Source organism: Danio aesculapii, chromosome 9 (genome assembly GCF_903798145.1).
Source record: "Danio aesculapii chromosome 9, fDanAes4.1, whole genome shotgun sequence".
Classification (NCBI taxonomy): Eukaryota; Metazoa; Chordata; class Actinopteri; order Cypriniformes; family Danionidae; genus Danio; species Danio aesculapii.
In genome coordinates this window covers 38564085-38579982 of record NC_079443.1, presented here as the reverse complement: position 1 = coordinate 38579982, position 15898 = coordinate 38564085, and the positions used below count along the sequence as shown (strand labels likewise).

At 36.5% G+C, this 15898-nt stretch overlaps 1 protein-coding gene across 2 annotated transcripts in view; it reads left to right on the top strand.

The window, feature by feature from the left end:
• The window catches only part of sema5ba (sema domain, seven thrombospondin repeats (type 1 and type 1-like), transmembrane domain (TM) and short cytoplasmic domain, (semaphorin) 5Ba), a 286878-nt gene extending 272414 nt beyond the window's left edge, over positions 1-14464 (top strand). For both annotated transcript variants that reach the window (XM_056465657.1, XM_056465656.1), the window contains one exon: positions 12040-14464. In XM_056465657.1, coding sequence (XP_056321632.1) covers positions 12040-12207 — 168 coding nt within the window. In that variant the 3' untranslated portion in view covers positions 12208-14464. The remainder of the gene's footprint in view (positions 1-12039) is intronic.
• The last annotated feature ends 1434 nt before the right edge of the window (positions 14465-15898 follow it).

Genomic DNA, 15898 nt, shown 5'->3' with positions numbered 1-15898 from the left:
TGACTTGTAACTACATTTATAATGTGCTTAATAATTGTACTTTCATAATTTATGTCTGGTTGATTTTTCTCTACTAAATTAAGTATTGCATTATTTACAAACCATTTGTATTTAACCTCTTAAGGCCCAAGGTGTTTTTTTATATTCATTTTTTATTTCTCTTTGCTATTTGGGCTTATTGGAACCTAATTAGAATAAAAATCTTTTGATATGATGTACATTTAGAGAAAAATGATGTCTATATGTGAGCTCGTGGTCCGAATTTACATAAAACACTTTTCCCTGAATTTTTTAAATGCATATGTAACATAGAAATCTTTTTTGAACTTTTTTGATTATTAGAGAGTAAAAACTTTTTTTTACATTTTTTTCCCCCATTTTGGACAGTTAAAAATAGGGTTTGGGACATTTCATATGCTGCAAATCAGTTGCAGGATGACACCGCATGTCTGTAACAAAATATAAAACATTAAACATATTTTAAATAGCCACTTAAGAGCTAAAATGTGGACACTCAAGCCCTAGCAGGTTATGAGTAGTTGGAGGTTTTAAGATCATTCAGAATGAGTTAGTAAATGATTAATAAACTATTGAAATTAATGTTTATATATCTTATTATTTAGGCATATAGTAATGGTTACTACATATAATAATGGTTGCTGCATGAATTGGCTGATAAGAAATTTGGACTAACGAGCAGTTTGACAGGTGTGCCTAATAAAGTGCTCGATAAGTGTATATATGTATGTTTTACCTGAGATCTTGGCAGAGTCACATACCTATAGGTCTATTGCAGTTCTCAGGAATTTTTCTCTGTAGTGACGGTTTTTATTCACAATGTGCAATGAATTATGGAATGTTATTTTGAAATATAATATAATGTTTATCATGGATTTCATATTGTGCCATTAACATTAATAAAGACCCAATATAATAAAAAATAAAATAGTCAATTTCTGAATAATTATGTGACACTGAAGACTGGAGCAATGATGCTGAAAAATCAACTTTGGTATCACATACTGTAAATAAATAGCATTTTAAAATATTTGAAAATATGTTACTGTAAACCCTGTAAATACCTGAAAAAATGATTTTGGTTTTTGATCAAACCAATGCAGCTTTAGTGAGCATAGGAAGCTTCACTTGATTCAAAGCTCTTGTACAGATGTGCAGATATTCATGTGGTGTCAATATGCAGCCTTTTGATTGATTTTTTTTTATTTATTTAAAATTCTGAACGCATATTCAAAAAAATGTATATATACATTTAGTGAACACTCAAAGGGCAGGGATATGTAGAACTTTGGAGATGTAATATGCACATAGATCTGTGCAGATTTTCGGTGAGGCTCGGGATAAGATTTTAATGTAGATCTGGACAAGATCTCTGGCCTGGAAGTGCACATAAATCTCTGTGGATTTTCGCAGTTGCATGTCCTGTTCAGGATGCTCAGTCAAACAGATTTAGAGAGTACCACTAAGCACTTGCCCAGCATTTACTACTTTTCATAGAAGTGCATTTACAAATCAGGAGTGCTATTCAAAACTTGCCCAAAAGTAGCCCAGTTGGATTCCAGGGTTGAGAGAGTGACCCCCTTCATTGAAACGTTTGGAGAAATCAAGTCCCAGGAGGTTTCTGTTCAGTTTAGCTCAGGTTTTTGACTAGTTTGCCTTAGAAATGTATAGATCAAATTATTTATTGTAACATAAATATGATACAAATACACTAAAACACCCACAGAAAATTTTCAAATTTGCGCATATTATTGTGAAATCTTAAAGTCTATATCTTTCTCCATATTTGTAACTATTTAGAACATTAATGTTCCAAAACCCACAAGAGTCCCTCAGAAAAACATTAGCATTTTTTGTACTTCCACTTGGATTGTTTATAAGGATTTGCTAATCGTTATGTTTAAATGCAAATGTAAATCTTGTCATCGTACTAACAGCCTTTTCCTTTTGTGCTCTGAATGCATTTATTTTAGTTTGGTGCAAAAGCAAAAATAAGCATGTTAACATTTTAATCTGTTCGATTTCACTTGTAGTTGTCTTTAAAACTCTGTACTAGACTGTGCTCACTTCTCAAAGTCACAATATAGACCAGCTAAATATATCAGGGGAGTTTTAGGACAAAAATATGACAAAAGTACTGAAAACATTTGAAAAATGATGAAATAAGTTTTGATATACCTTAAATATGTATTGTTTTTAAATGTATTGACAGCAAGCAAGTGTCAATATATCAGTCCTGCAGTGTTGAGGAGCTCATCTTTAGTTTCCCCCTGATTGATCCTCTACATCAAAAAACACTTGCAGCAATAGTGTAAAATAGCACAGTTGGAACAGTAGACTTGGTGATTTGGCTATAGATGACTTTCATACAGTCTTTACACGTGAAAGGTGCCAGAGAATGCAATGATACATTATGTTTAAATTGATCTCTTATATCCACATATAGTAAAGTTAAGTGCAAAAACTCCAAACTCCAGAAATCGTTTTACAAGGCCATTTATATGATTAGAAATTGGCCCTAGAATGAAAGCTCAGTTTTTACCATATTTGGAAGGGTTCTGAATATTAATGAGCTCTCCTCTCGCTCATGATTCTGATGCTCACACTGTTTGATGTACTCTGAAATACACTTTAAGACGAAGTGAGCTAATTACTGTAAATAAAATATAGGCTAAATTGTAATTATACCCAGCGAAAGGGGCAGACAGAGATGCATTTAGTTGTATTTCCTGATTTATATCCACCCTTTCAACCCAGAAAAAAAAAATCACAGTTAGAGCTGAGTGATATGACACAAAGTATAAACGTGCATTAAAGGGGTGGTCCACAGTGTATTTTTAAGGCTTGGTTGTATTTATAAGATGCAAAGCAATGTGTGCTCATGCTTTATTTGAAAAAAAAAATCATGTTATTTTTTCATATATCTTACTTTGATTATATACAGCTACTCAGCTAACATAAATAATGACTGTCATATTTCCTAGTTCCACGGAAAGGCCCACCCTCTCTCTCTGGTGAGCTAACATAATGTGCTGTGGTTCGCGGATCAGCTCCACATCACCAGGAAAAGTGTCACGCCCCTACAAGCACTCACTTTTGCGCTGTGTAAACACTGTAGGCCAGAGTAGCTGTTAGCCGTATCAGTTTGAGCTTGAATCAGACAGAAAATGACACAGAGGACACAGCTGAACCTCACGCCTGCTCACTATAAAATCTAACAAGTGTCTTTCATATATATTCGGAGTAAGCATGTTTAAGTAATATGAAACATTCACATATGTTTTGTGAGTTGAGTTGAATGTGGCAGCATAGAGACACTGCAGGGCTGCTGAAGATTGTTGGAGTTTACAGTGCCGCCATCGGAGAACAGCGCTTTCATTTCTAAAGCCGATCACAGCCCTTTCTGTTGAGCTGGTGAAGACAATAACCAATCATGTCAGGGCTCAAAAAGCATGTGGGATAATATTTATATTAGATTATTTGCTATAAATGCTTATGCTGTCTTCTGTGCATGTATTGGAGTTTTGTTTGATACATTTAGAAAGAGTGTTTTCTTTGAGCAGGTCAATAGGGTACAGTTCATATATCTTACTGCTGTATTAAAGAACAAAATTGTATTACAAATAATATATAAATATATTTATAGATTTTAATAAAAACAATTATTGTGTTGTGAAGAAGAAATCTAATTATGTATGGAAAGCATCGTCAATGCACCGAGATGCACCGAGATATCGAATTGAACCAAATCGATGGCATGATAATTGTAACCTGTGACCAGTGTAGATTCACACCCCTACTGGTTACAATTATAGACCTTTTTCTTGGCTGCTGCATGGAGGGTGCCATAGTGACCAGAGTCTTCCGGTAGAATGTTTAGAACTTCTGTTTACAGCATGTGCAACTGGTAATTTGCGATCCGAAAATGGGTTTCAATAGCGTTTTGAGTGGATTACGGAGTGTTTTTGTGACACACAACTTTGAAAGGTGTGTGTTATTAAAGATTTGTGGTTCAAGTGCGAGAGAAAAACAGTATCGTAAGCCATGCTTCTTTTCGTTCTGCTTAATCATGTGCCCCCAAAAAAGATATTTAAAATAAACATAACAATATGATGTCTTTTGACTGCTTTCTTTAATAACTACATTACACAATACTTGTACTTTTACTTTCAGTAAATTTTGAAATAAACTACTTGCAATACTTAAGTAGAAAAAATGTTGAATACTTTAGGTCTTCCACTTAAGTATGGTGCTTAAAGAGCACATCAACTTCTACTCAAGTCACTTTTTTTTAAAGAGCACTTGTACTTTTACTTAAGGCTGAGTCTCTAGTACTTTATACATCTCTGCACTTTTGTACTTTTTAGGTACTAATATGTACCCCTGAGGTATTAATATGGACCTGAAAAGGTACCACCCAGGTGACAGCTGAGAGTGTAGGAATAGCCAGATTTTCATTATATGGCACCTTTTAGGCTAAGTACTGTAACATAACTAATACATAGCACATTTCACTCTAGGTTTCTCCACAGATGAGCAACCAGCAAAGGAAAACCTTATGAGCAGTCAAGGAAACAAACTCTGTAGGAGAACACACTGGTTTGTTTTGTCGAAAATGAGCATCACTAGATAACTGATAGTTTGGAGATCACCAGCTGGTTTGGGTTTCCCTGCGGCCGCTTGTTTAGCCGGCTCTTCTGGCTGCACGCAGCTCCTGGCACACACTCCGTCTTTATTAATGGGCTCCATTAGGCTGTTTAAGCAGCAGCCGCTCAGTGGACTCCCACAGCTGGTTGTGACTGATCGTCAAGCTCATCCAATTAGTTTGGCTCGGCTCGCTCTCCCTCCACCTCGTGTCCTTGCTGTGACACCTGCGCGAGCCTTTTGCCACTTTTTCCATCGATCTTCTGCATGACCAGTACTCACTCCAAACTCATTACGAGACTTGGGCAATGCGGGTGGATCAAGAAACAGTCGCCTACTGCCAGTCTGCCATTGACTCCGTTTACTAGGGCATCAGTAATATAATTATTTGGCTTAATCTGAATAAGACAATAATATGATTAAGATGTTTACATTAGTTGCTGAATGAATGTTCCTGTCTTACATGTTATACTACATAGTTCGATTCATAGATTCATACATTAGATATGGCATACGGGCACTGAGCATGCATCAATACTGCCGCCATATTTGTACAGGGCTCCCAGGACAAAGTCATTCAACTGCACTTAGTCAAGACTAAAGGCGATCTGAATATGCTGGAGTTTTGTGCTGTGTTTGGAAGTAGTAACAAGCAAACAACGAAAACCAAGGATAAGGTCATAACATTTCATAGGGAAGATTTAGTTTTTTTATAATTTTGTATGTTGCAAACTTTTGTGTTATTGATGATTATACAGTCACTTACTGCACTGACCATAAGGCAAAGTAGCACCAACCTGCACTAAATTCTAGACTTATGCTGGTCTTGTGGAATAAAATCAGCGAAGATGTAAATGAAATATGACAAGATGCTGGTGCCAGAAACTTGTATTATTGTCGGCTAAGTGAACGTGAGGTTTTTTTAAAGTAACTTATTAGGGTGCCCGATAACATAACAGTGCCTGCGCCTTAATATGCATATTGCCCACCCTAAATTATTGAATATTACAAATGTTATATATCATTTAGATCAGAAAGGTGGAAATTATGCACAGTGAGACGCAGGGATATCAATGGCTCACATGAATCGTTTATAACGAAGATTCATTTACAAACCCCCTTCGTGATTCGAATCCTACCCCCTTTTTGCTCTTCAGTGTTTAAACCTTCGCCAGTGAAATTTAAACTACACTGAACTGAACTAAACTGAACTTCAACTCTGAAGACTGGACTGACACATTTTTAATTTACTAGAACTTCTATGTTAAGATGCTTTGACACAATCTACATTGTAAAAGCACTATAGTAATAAAGATGAATTGAATTGAATTCGTCATAATTAGAAGTGAAAGGGGGTGTGTTTCTGGACATATGGATTAGACCAAATTTAACAGGGAGGGAGGACAATACATTTCCATGCTCACAAACACACGCTCTGTGTTGGCAATATCCGTGCGGTCACTTATCCATTGATGTAGAAAAGTGGTGTAAAATGATAATTTTCATAATAAAAAAAAAATAGATGTGCATACTGACAACCGGGAAAACTCCCGATCATAGATATATGTATATATGTATATATGTATATATGTGTATATATATGTATATATGTGTGTATCTATCTATTGCTCCAGATGGCTAGTCCACCATTGCACCTTGGTCCCACATTCATTTCAAAGGAGCGCTACCCTGTACTAAAATGGCGGCTCTATTGACACATTCCTTCCAATAAGCAACAATAGTGTAGGTGACATCTAGTGTAAATATCTATGGTTCGATTAACGCTATTACGTCAGCATTTGATGCTAGTTTGCATAAGTGTTTCGCGGAACAACCGTTTGTTTGCATCATGGCACCATATCTGATTTGGGGAATTTCATTTTTAATTTTAAATAAAGTTCAAATGCAGTTAATTTCTCACACTATGTATGCAAACAGACAACGGGAGATACAAATTCTCAAGCAACAGGCCACCACTGCCATTCCATTCACTAAAGTTTACAGTCATGCCACCCATGACAAACTGGATGAAAGCATAGTCATCGTTTCCCACTTACTCCAAAAACATGCTCTCTTGCTTGAAGCCATTCTCATTTGTTTGTTCTCAAAAGCCTGACAACTGCTGTGTGTGTGTCCTGTCCCAAAATGTAGCAAAAAGTCCTACAAAGTAAAGTTTTATAAAAGGATCATGTGCTAGGATTGATCACAGCTGGTCCCACATTAATAATCATTGATAAGCCAATCAGATGAATCCAAGCCTTTAATAAATAGTCTAGTTTGTCTTACCTCCATTATCCTCATTTTTGAAGAATCCCCCATCCACCCAATCTCCCCCATTCCTTCTTTACCACAGGGGGAGCTCTCGAGACCTACCTGATCTCGGACCCCCTTCTATGCTATTTGACCAGGCGGGAGCCCTGGGCTCAAGTATCTCCGAGTTCAAGGGTTCTCTCCAAACCAGCAAATAGTATCAAGCAATAGGTAAATGTCAAACTTGAAACAGTGATAGTTTGATTACATGTACTGCGCTTCAGTTATGTGACTAAAATAGGCGTAGTACACGTCTTAATTTGATTTCTGTTAGTTCGACTTTAGTCGGATTAAGGTCATCAAAAATCCCTGCTTACATGGTAGACTTTTAATCAGAGTGTAGTGCCCTCCTCCTATTTTATGGGAAGGGCCCTGGATTCTTATTGATTAGAACACTCTAAAGTTTAAATTATAGTTTAACTCCAAAAAGAAACCCATAACATGATACCAATAATATAAATAATAAACATAACCAACCTGGTACAAATATACCTTTCCAAATTTACTTAAATACAATAAAGCAAACAAATGTATACAAACAAAAGAAATAAAGGTTTGTTTCAAAATAAAGCTTTTCATTTTCCTTTTTTTTTTCAAACCTAAAATAAACTTAATAAATTTAGTAAAGCTCAAAAATTGTCCATATAAAATGAACAGAGAAATAAAAAACCCTGTTGAAGGCCTGTGTAGGTGCTTGTGTTCATAGTGGCATAAAACACAACTTCCCCCTCACCAAAAGGGAAAATAAACACTAGTTTGATCTTACCGGAGCCAGGGAATACTCCAGAACCGGAGGTGTCGCTGCTCCAGCGCTGCCAGAGGAGCCATTGAGATGTCCTGGTTTCTCAGGGCGCTATCCGGGATGTCCGGGATTGTTGGCAATACTCAATTGTGGTCCACAGACACGAACTTGCTGATCTCCTCCTTAGTGGCTAACACTGTAATTAGTAAACACAGTGCAACAAATAGTCTGGTGTAACTCAAGGGGAAAAAATGCTATCCTCACAGGTTCATAGACGTTATAAGCTCTCTTCAGTTCTCTATTTGACAACTAGCTGAGCAAGTTATCTCTCTCATGCCAACGTTCACCCCAACATCCATACCACGATGCTCTTCCGCTTCCTTTATATACAGTAGCTTCCGGGATATTCATTTCTGGTCACTGGTCACCACTTCCATCACAGCACAACAGATAAAACTTTTAAATTAAATATAGGTACATAAATTCAGAAACAAAACATCCATCATACAATAAACAAATAATGAAAAGGGAACAAAATATTATAACAGATAAATTAATTGACAGCTGGGCTTCAAGAGTATTGTCTTAATCGTATTAAAATCAAGGTATTGGTTTCCATGTAAACGTACTAATTCAGGCCTCTGTCCGTGCATTCCCTGGGCACGTCAGTGTGCAGATGGCTGTGTGATATTAACCGTGTGACACGGAGGCTTTCTGATTGATGGGTGTTTGAATAAGCATCCGCTGAGAGCTACATAGTAAATCAGGATGAATATTCTGATTTCGCAGAGGAAAGCGTTTGTCGAAAGGCTGCTGAAGATGCCACAGTGTAATTTTGTATCATAATAGCAGGCAAACATTCCCTTCACTTGTCACTCATTGACTCTTGGATAAAAAAGCAATTTCATCTGTCTTGTTCGGACTGAGAATGGAGATCTCAGCCCCTTTAGAGCTATTGTTTGCAAGGTATTGAAAACTATAATTGTTGCACAGCAGATCTCGGTGAGTCACTCGAATCAATCTCGAGCGTTCATCGCTGCACTCCTCCAGTAACTGAGCGACAGCTTTTTTTGTAGCTAGACAAATGATATTTCTCGAGAAACTTCATTTCATAAACAAACACTATGTTTTATCCATGACCCAGAAGTTCAGCACTTTTGAATTATACAGCTTATCTGTGGATTCCATTCAGTGGTGTGTTACATAATTAAAGGTGCAGCGTGTAAATTCTGCTCCACGATTGACACCAAACAGAATTGTGAAAAATAGTCTTATTGTTTTGATTTCTTCCCATTTTGGCTCAAAAGTGCAACATCAAATGTAAGAAAGCTTATAGTGATTTGGGTAATGCTTTACAATAACAGTACATAAGTAATGATGTGTTAATATGTAAACTAAACATTACTTTATTATGAATTAATGATGAGTTAATTAATTAATGCGTCCGCTAATCATGAACTAACTTTAACTACAACATGAGTCACAAGAGTTCCTGTGTAAATAACGGCTACCTTAATTACTTGTTAGTACATGTTGTTAATTAATGTATTAATTAATGTATAAGTTTAACATAAATGTAACCAACATGAACTCATAAGCTGTTAATGTATAATTGTCATGACTTTACTTAAAGGGGCACATCATTAACTCATCCTTAACTACTCATGAAATCCTGTGTTTAAACCGTTGATGATGTTGACAGAACACTTTTCTATTGTTATTCAGTGTAAACACACCAGACGGACGTTCATAAGGAGTTCATGAGTAGTTAAAAATCTGTTTATGATGATGTGCCCCTCCAAGAAAAGTCATGATATAATTATACAGTAACATATCATGAGCAATAGTTAAATTAAGCATAAACTAATGTGGTAATTAATACATTAACAAACAATCATGTAATAACAAGTAATTAAGGTTTTTCACACAATAAGTCTTGTGACTCATGTTGTAGTTAAAGTTAGTTCATGATTAGCGGATGCATTAACTCATCATTAATTCATAATAAAGTAAAGTTTAGTTTACATATTAACACATCATCCTTCAAGATGTTCATTCCATAATTATTTTCATGTTTCAAATGTCCCAGAATGTTCTAATGTACTCTTGCATAATACAAATAAATATAATAAAGTACTATAAAGTTTCAAATAAGAGTATTGTGACCATCCCACATATAGTTTGGGTCACAAAGTAAATTATTTGTATATGTTTCACTTTAATTTATTAATTTCTATTTCTATGTGTGTATACACTGTATTTGAATCACTCAAATACAATTATAGTGAGTTTGCACTTAACAGTTTAGCTGCATCTTCTGAATTCTGAGTGGCAGTTGAGAGAGTTGAGTTACCATGACGACTGCAGCGCATCCTCAGACAACAAAGAGGACCTTGAAGCAGCAACTAACTCTTGTCTCTCTCGCTTATTACTAAGGTTAGTTAAATTAACTAAATGTCATATAAATCTAGAATACACATGCTTTAATGTATAAATTATCAGTTTTAACTGATTATTTGATAAATAATTTTAAGATGGGTGAATGTCTTTTGCCAACTGGAAGAGTTCACCTGTGTTCAAAGTGTAGATTTTCTTCTTGATGTTTCAGATATGTCTTCGGACATGATGCACTTTCAGGTAGATCTGGTTGTGTAGGGATGTTGTTGGTCAGAATGATGCTGGTAACCTGCTCTCCTTAGCCTCTCACACACACGCTGCTCCATTTCTGATGAATGTGCTTAGTTGTCCCTAGGTTCAAATTCACTGGACCAGGCGTCTTCTCTATAACAAATATCTGTTACAGGTCCCTGGCAGTCGAGAAGACTGTAAGTAGTAGTCTTAGTAATAAGTGAGAGAGACAAGAGTTAGTTGCTGCTTCAAGGTCCTCTTTGTTGTCTGAGGATGCGCTGCAGTCGTCATGGTAACTCTTGTCTCTCTCACTTATTACTAAGACTACTGCTTACAGTCTTCCCGACTGCCAGGGACTTGTATAAGCATTTTAGTATTTCAACTGAAAACTGCATAGACTAAAAGATCAAAAGTCTATGCGTGTAAACTACACATACTTCTGAAAACAATGAGTGCTGATCATAAGCTCTAATTGTTACAGTTTCAAATACGATGATTTCATTGTGAATGGAGTTTGTTGTTATGTTCGCATTGTTCCCGTGCAAACTAAAAGTACAGACATCACCCAGAAATTCTGTAGGGTGCATCTAATCAACTCCTGAAGCGTTTTCAATCTTATATGCCATTTGCAAATAATATTCAATCAGCGGTCAATGGATGTCTGAGTTTGAGACTACAACCGCACTTCTGCTTTAACACATTAACCCTTAAATGCAAACTTGGGTCTGTAGCAACCCATCTGCTCTATCGGAGTGAGTTTCTCCAATTCAGCACGTAGAATTGGCATCAGCCATCAGTTAAACAGAGCACTCTGATTGGCTGTTCAGCAGGCTGTCTTTTCATCATATTATTTAATATTAATATGAATTATCTGAGTATCAGACATATTTGCATTAGAAAACACCTCTTTGGAGCTCGAGAAGTACTGGGAAAATTGTATGTAAACACTGCTTTATTTACGGGTTGTGCTTGTGCAGCACTAGTTCCAGTTTCTTTTAGTGTAATAACAATACAGACTACTGCCACATCCAGGTATGGATAGACACATCCTCCTATACAGGTGCAGAACATATGTTTCACTGTTCACATGCAGCTTGGGATTTAAGAATTTGGGACTTTGGGACATGCGGAGCTGCGCATCGTTGGATTTGCTCTTCAGTGTTTGGATTTTCAGAAGTGATTATTAAACCGCACTGAACTGAGCTAAACTGAACTGAACTTAAACACTGAAAACTGAAATACACTGTTTTAATTTACTATAATCTTCTATGTGAAGCTGCCTTGACACAATCTACATTGTAAAAGCGCTATACAAATAAAGGTGAATTCAATTGAATTTTGAAATTTATCATTTGGGTAAAAACAACAAAAAAAGCCATCATGTCAGTCTTTTATGATCTTATTGTCATAGTTTTGTTGCTGACTATACATCTACCATAACAAATAAACCCATCGTCCTTGCCCTTTAGAAAAGTCTACATGTGTTAACCTGAAGTGTTTCCTAGAGATACAATAACGTCATGTTTTGTGCTTCTCAACATTTCTCATATTCTGTTCTTTAAGAATTCTAGAGATCATAAGAGGTTGAGCCTGTGCCTGTAAGATCAGCTGTGTTTTTATCTCAAAGATTAATGGTTAGCTCTCCTCAGCCTCTCAGCTCACGTAACCTCCCCCTTTGTTTGTTTTTTCCTCTGCAGACTCTGAATAAGAACAATCTCCTGCCAGACGAGAGGACAAACTACTTCCCTTCACCGCTTCAGCAGACCAACGTCTACACCACCACCTACTACCCCACAGGACTGGGCAAATACGACTACCGGCCGGACTCTTCGCCCTCACCCTGCAGAACCTATAACCACAGCTGAGACACATACAGTGCACATCCTATCCGGAGCTCCTAAGGCCGTCCGGACATCTCTTCCCAAAACCCTTCACTTTTCCAACCCAAACATTTCGTGCCCGATGAGGTGCTCGTTCCAACATTCCAGCAGATTTTTCCCCCCTAAGCTCCTTCCCCGAGGACCAAGTCATGCCTTATGGTATCTCCGGTTGGGGGAAAGGTCAAGCGATTCAAACAGCACTTTTTAAAGATTGTGTAGCTGCACACTGACTTCATATACCCATGTCTTGATTGATCTCTGTAAAACTCTTGCTAATGGAAGGAGATTCTGCTGAAGCTACAGGCGGGAAGACCAAATTGCGCAGACATCCCTCCAGTGCAACAATATCCATTACAGGCATGCAATATGTCGCACCGTGACAGTTCTTTTTCGAAACTACAGGAAAAGAATAGACAAAAGAGTGCAATCAATGGTGACATTATTAGGTTTGGTTTGGACGGTGGATTTGTTTTACCTTTGGATGCAAATGTAAGGACTTCCAACTGACTTCCGACCTTTGAAGGGCAAATCTCTGACAAAAGAGGACGAGTTACGGAATCAATGTGGCTCCTGGGCGGATATGAGCTCGCGATGAAAATACTGCTTAAAATAGGATGCTATTCAGAAGCGATATATAGATTTTTCAGCACGTTAGGCAAGAAGAATGCTGTCATTCTTTCCCTGAAAACGTCTTTTGTACTTGCGAATGCATGGGATTTTGAGGAATATTGCACTAACGTGGAATATGCTTGAGTCTGAAGCAAACATGTTCTACTCTGTTACTGTACATCCTGGTGGTCATATTAAATATGACTGTGTTCAAACCGAGACGGACTATATTTTATTATAAAAAGAGAAAAGACATATAGGAAATACTGATTAGCTTGGCACTTGTTTTCTATGGTTATATTAAAGAGGGAATTGTTCACCAGTTGTAGAATAGACGGACAATAGAGTTTATTTAAGATACCAGTTCAAACATACTGAACATTTCATATATTATTTTTTATTATTGTTTCCAGATGGCGTAGCTCTAAGCATTCGTCAGAGATATGAGCGAAGGTGTACACCAATGTATACGCATCATATATTCGTAAAATCTGAAAACGAATATCTGTTCATTTTAACCCAGGCTCGTTCTGAAAACGTACCTCTATATACATTTCTGGAGACCGTCAAATAAGTCCCAGGAGGTATGTTTTTTTTTTGTTGTTTGTTTTGCAGTTTTTGTGTCGTGAACCCACGAGAGGCCGCTGTTGACTGACTGTTTGACTGACTGAATTGACTGACCAATCGTCTGACCCACCCTTCCCCTTCTCTAAACACTCGTCTGATTTTTACCACGTTTTACCACATTGTCACCCCGTTATTTACTTGTTTATTTTAGCTTTTGGTTTCTGTTTTTGTCTTACCCGCTTTCTGTAACCACTCTTCACCGGACTCGAACCCCATCGACATGGTTATCTCAAGTCCACCAACGTACATGGCGAGCTAAATGGACAAACTGGTAACAGCCGGAAAACTCTCCACACGGAGGTAAGCAGTTAGCTGGTTAGCACGAAAAGGAACGGGGTAATACCGCCCGGTAGCATTTCTATTAAAAACTAAATGCAGCCATATGTACTTCTGGCTATATAATTCACGATCTCCAGAAATTTATATATGGCTACGTTTTTAGAATGAGCCTATGTTGGTTCTTTTGCTTCCTGGTGGAATCGCGCCCACATTCCAGATGCAGATCTACAGTTGAACAGCAGCCCTTATTGGGATGTAGTATTTTATGGTGTGCTTGGTTCCTAAAGGGCATCGGAAACAAAACTAAGTTATTTCATCATGCCTGTTTAATGAATGCCATGCCAGCCATGTTTTCCACCAAGCATGAGTCCACTGGCTGTAAATTAGTTATGTCCCACACAAAGGTTAGTGTAATGTACATGTATATTGTAAAGCTAACATTGTTTTGTTTTTTTTTAAACGCCTTATAGTTGTAAAATAATATGTGCAGCAGCTGTGTAAATAAACCAACCGTAGGGATCATGTGGGGATGGAGCCTGTCAGTGTTCAGAGATTGACTGAAATGCAGAGAGCCAACGCTGATCGATAACTTCAAAGATTATTCAATAGAGGCCCTACAAAAAGATTAGAGAGAGCGTTATTATTTTTATTCTTCTGTGCATATTTCATTTGGATTGATTTGTTTTACAGTTTGCATGACAAATTACACGTCTTTAATTGTTTTAAATGTTGTTGGATCTTTTTGTTATCTTAAAGATGTGCTGTTCGGATCTATAATTACTGATTTTTTTTTTTTTTAATGTTAAGTTTTGTTGCTTGCATACAAGTCTTTATGTTGGAAAATGACACTACACTTTATGAACTTTGGTAACACTTTACAATTAAGTTGAATTTGTTATTGCATCTACTAACATGATCAAACAATACATTTATTACAGTATTTATTCATTATGAAGTTGCTCATTGTTAGTTCTTGTTAACTCACAGTGCATTGACTAATTAATAATTATATGCATTATTAACATTCATTATGATGTATGATGTACGGTTATTGTTCATTCTTAGTTTATGTTAGTAAATTTATTAACTAATGAAACCTTATTGGAAAGTGTGACCAGAACTTTTCTAACAGAGGGGTCCAAAAGTCTAACAGCATTACTGAAATGTTACTATTTTGCAGTTTTATTGCTATAATTTAATTGAATTTTAATCCTAAGTAATATCATAAATATAATTTGAATGAAAAAGTAAATAACAACAACGACATTTTCTATTTACTGTATTGGTCAAAGACAGTTTGTCATACACATGCAATTAAATTGATAAAAGGTAGTTAATGTAGCATATATGTAAAGTGTATACATTTTTTTTTCAGGTAACTTCTGTCGAAATATGGGTGAAATAATATTTTATCATCATTCAAACATATATTCAAGTTCAAACTAAGTAACACACAGTATTTACTTGTTATAAGCTGTACTTAAAATGTTTCAAATTAAATTACAGTACTAGATATTGGCTAACTAATTCAACTGAATATGAATTCATCTTCAAGTATGTTGCGTCTCCACTACAATCAATAAGAATATTTTAATATGTCATCAAATTTGATTCAGTTCATCTTTATTTTCTATAGTACTTCTACAATGTAGATTGGGTCAAAGCAAATGGTTCTTGCATAAAATATGCCTAAAAATGATTGTTGGGTATATAAACTAGTTACACTGAATTGCATATTAATGGGTGTATATGGTAAATCAGGTTAAAATTGCATGGTAGTCATAATTTTTTGCACAGAAGAGCATTTCTAACACAATGTCTGATGTATTAAGACAGAAGGAGTTTGTCCTACAGGTGGTTTGTCAAGCACACTCACCTTCGTGGAGCACACTCATGCATCATACAGTTATGTGATGCATTGTGTGTATGCTTTACTAAAAATATAGGTCTTAAATTTAGTTTTGAACTGAGACGGTGTGTCTGAGCCTTGAACATTCTAAGGAAGGCTATTCCAGAGTTTAGGAGCCATAAATGAGATGGCACGACCTCTTTTAGTAGTCTTCGCTACTCTGGGTACTACCAGAAGCCCTGAGTTTTGAGATCTTAAAGAGCGGGTTGGATTGTAGTGAGACAGAATGTTGGTTAGATAAACAGGAGCTAG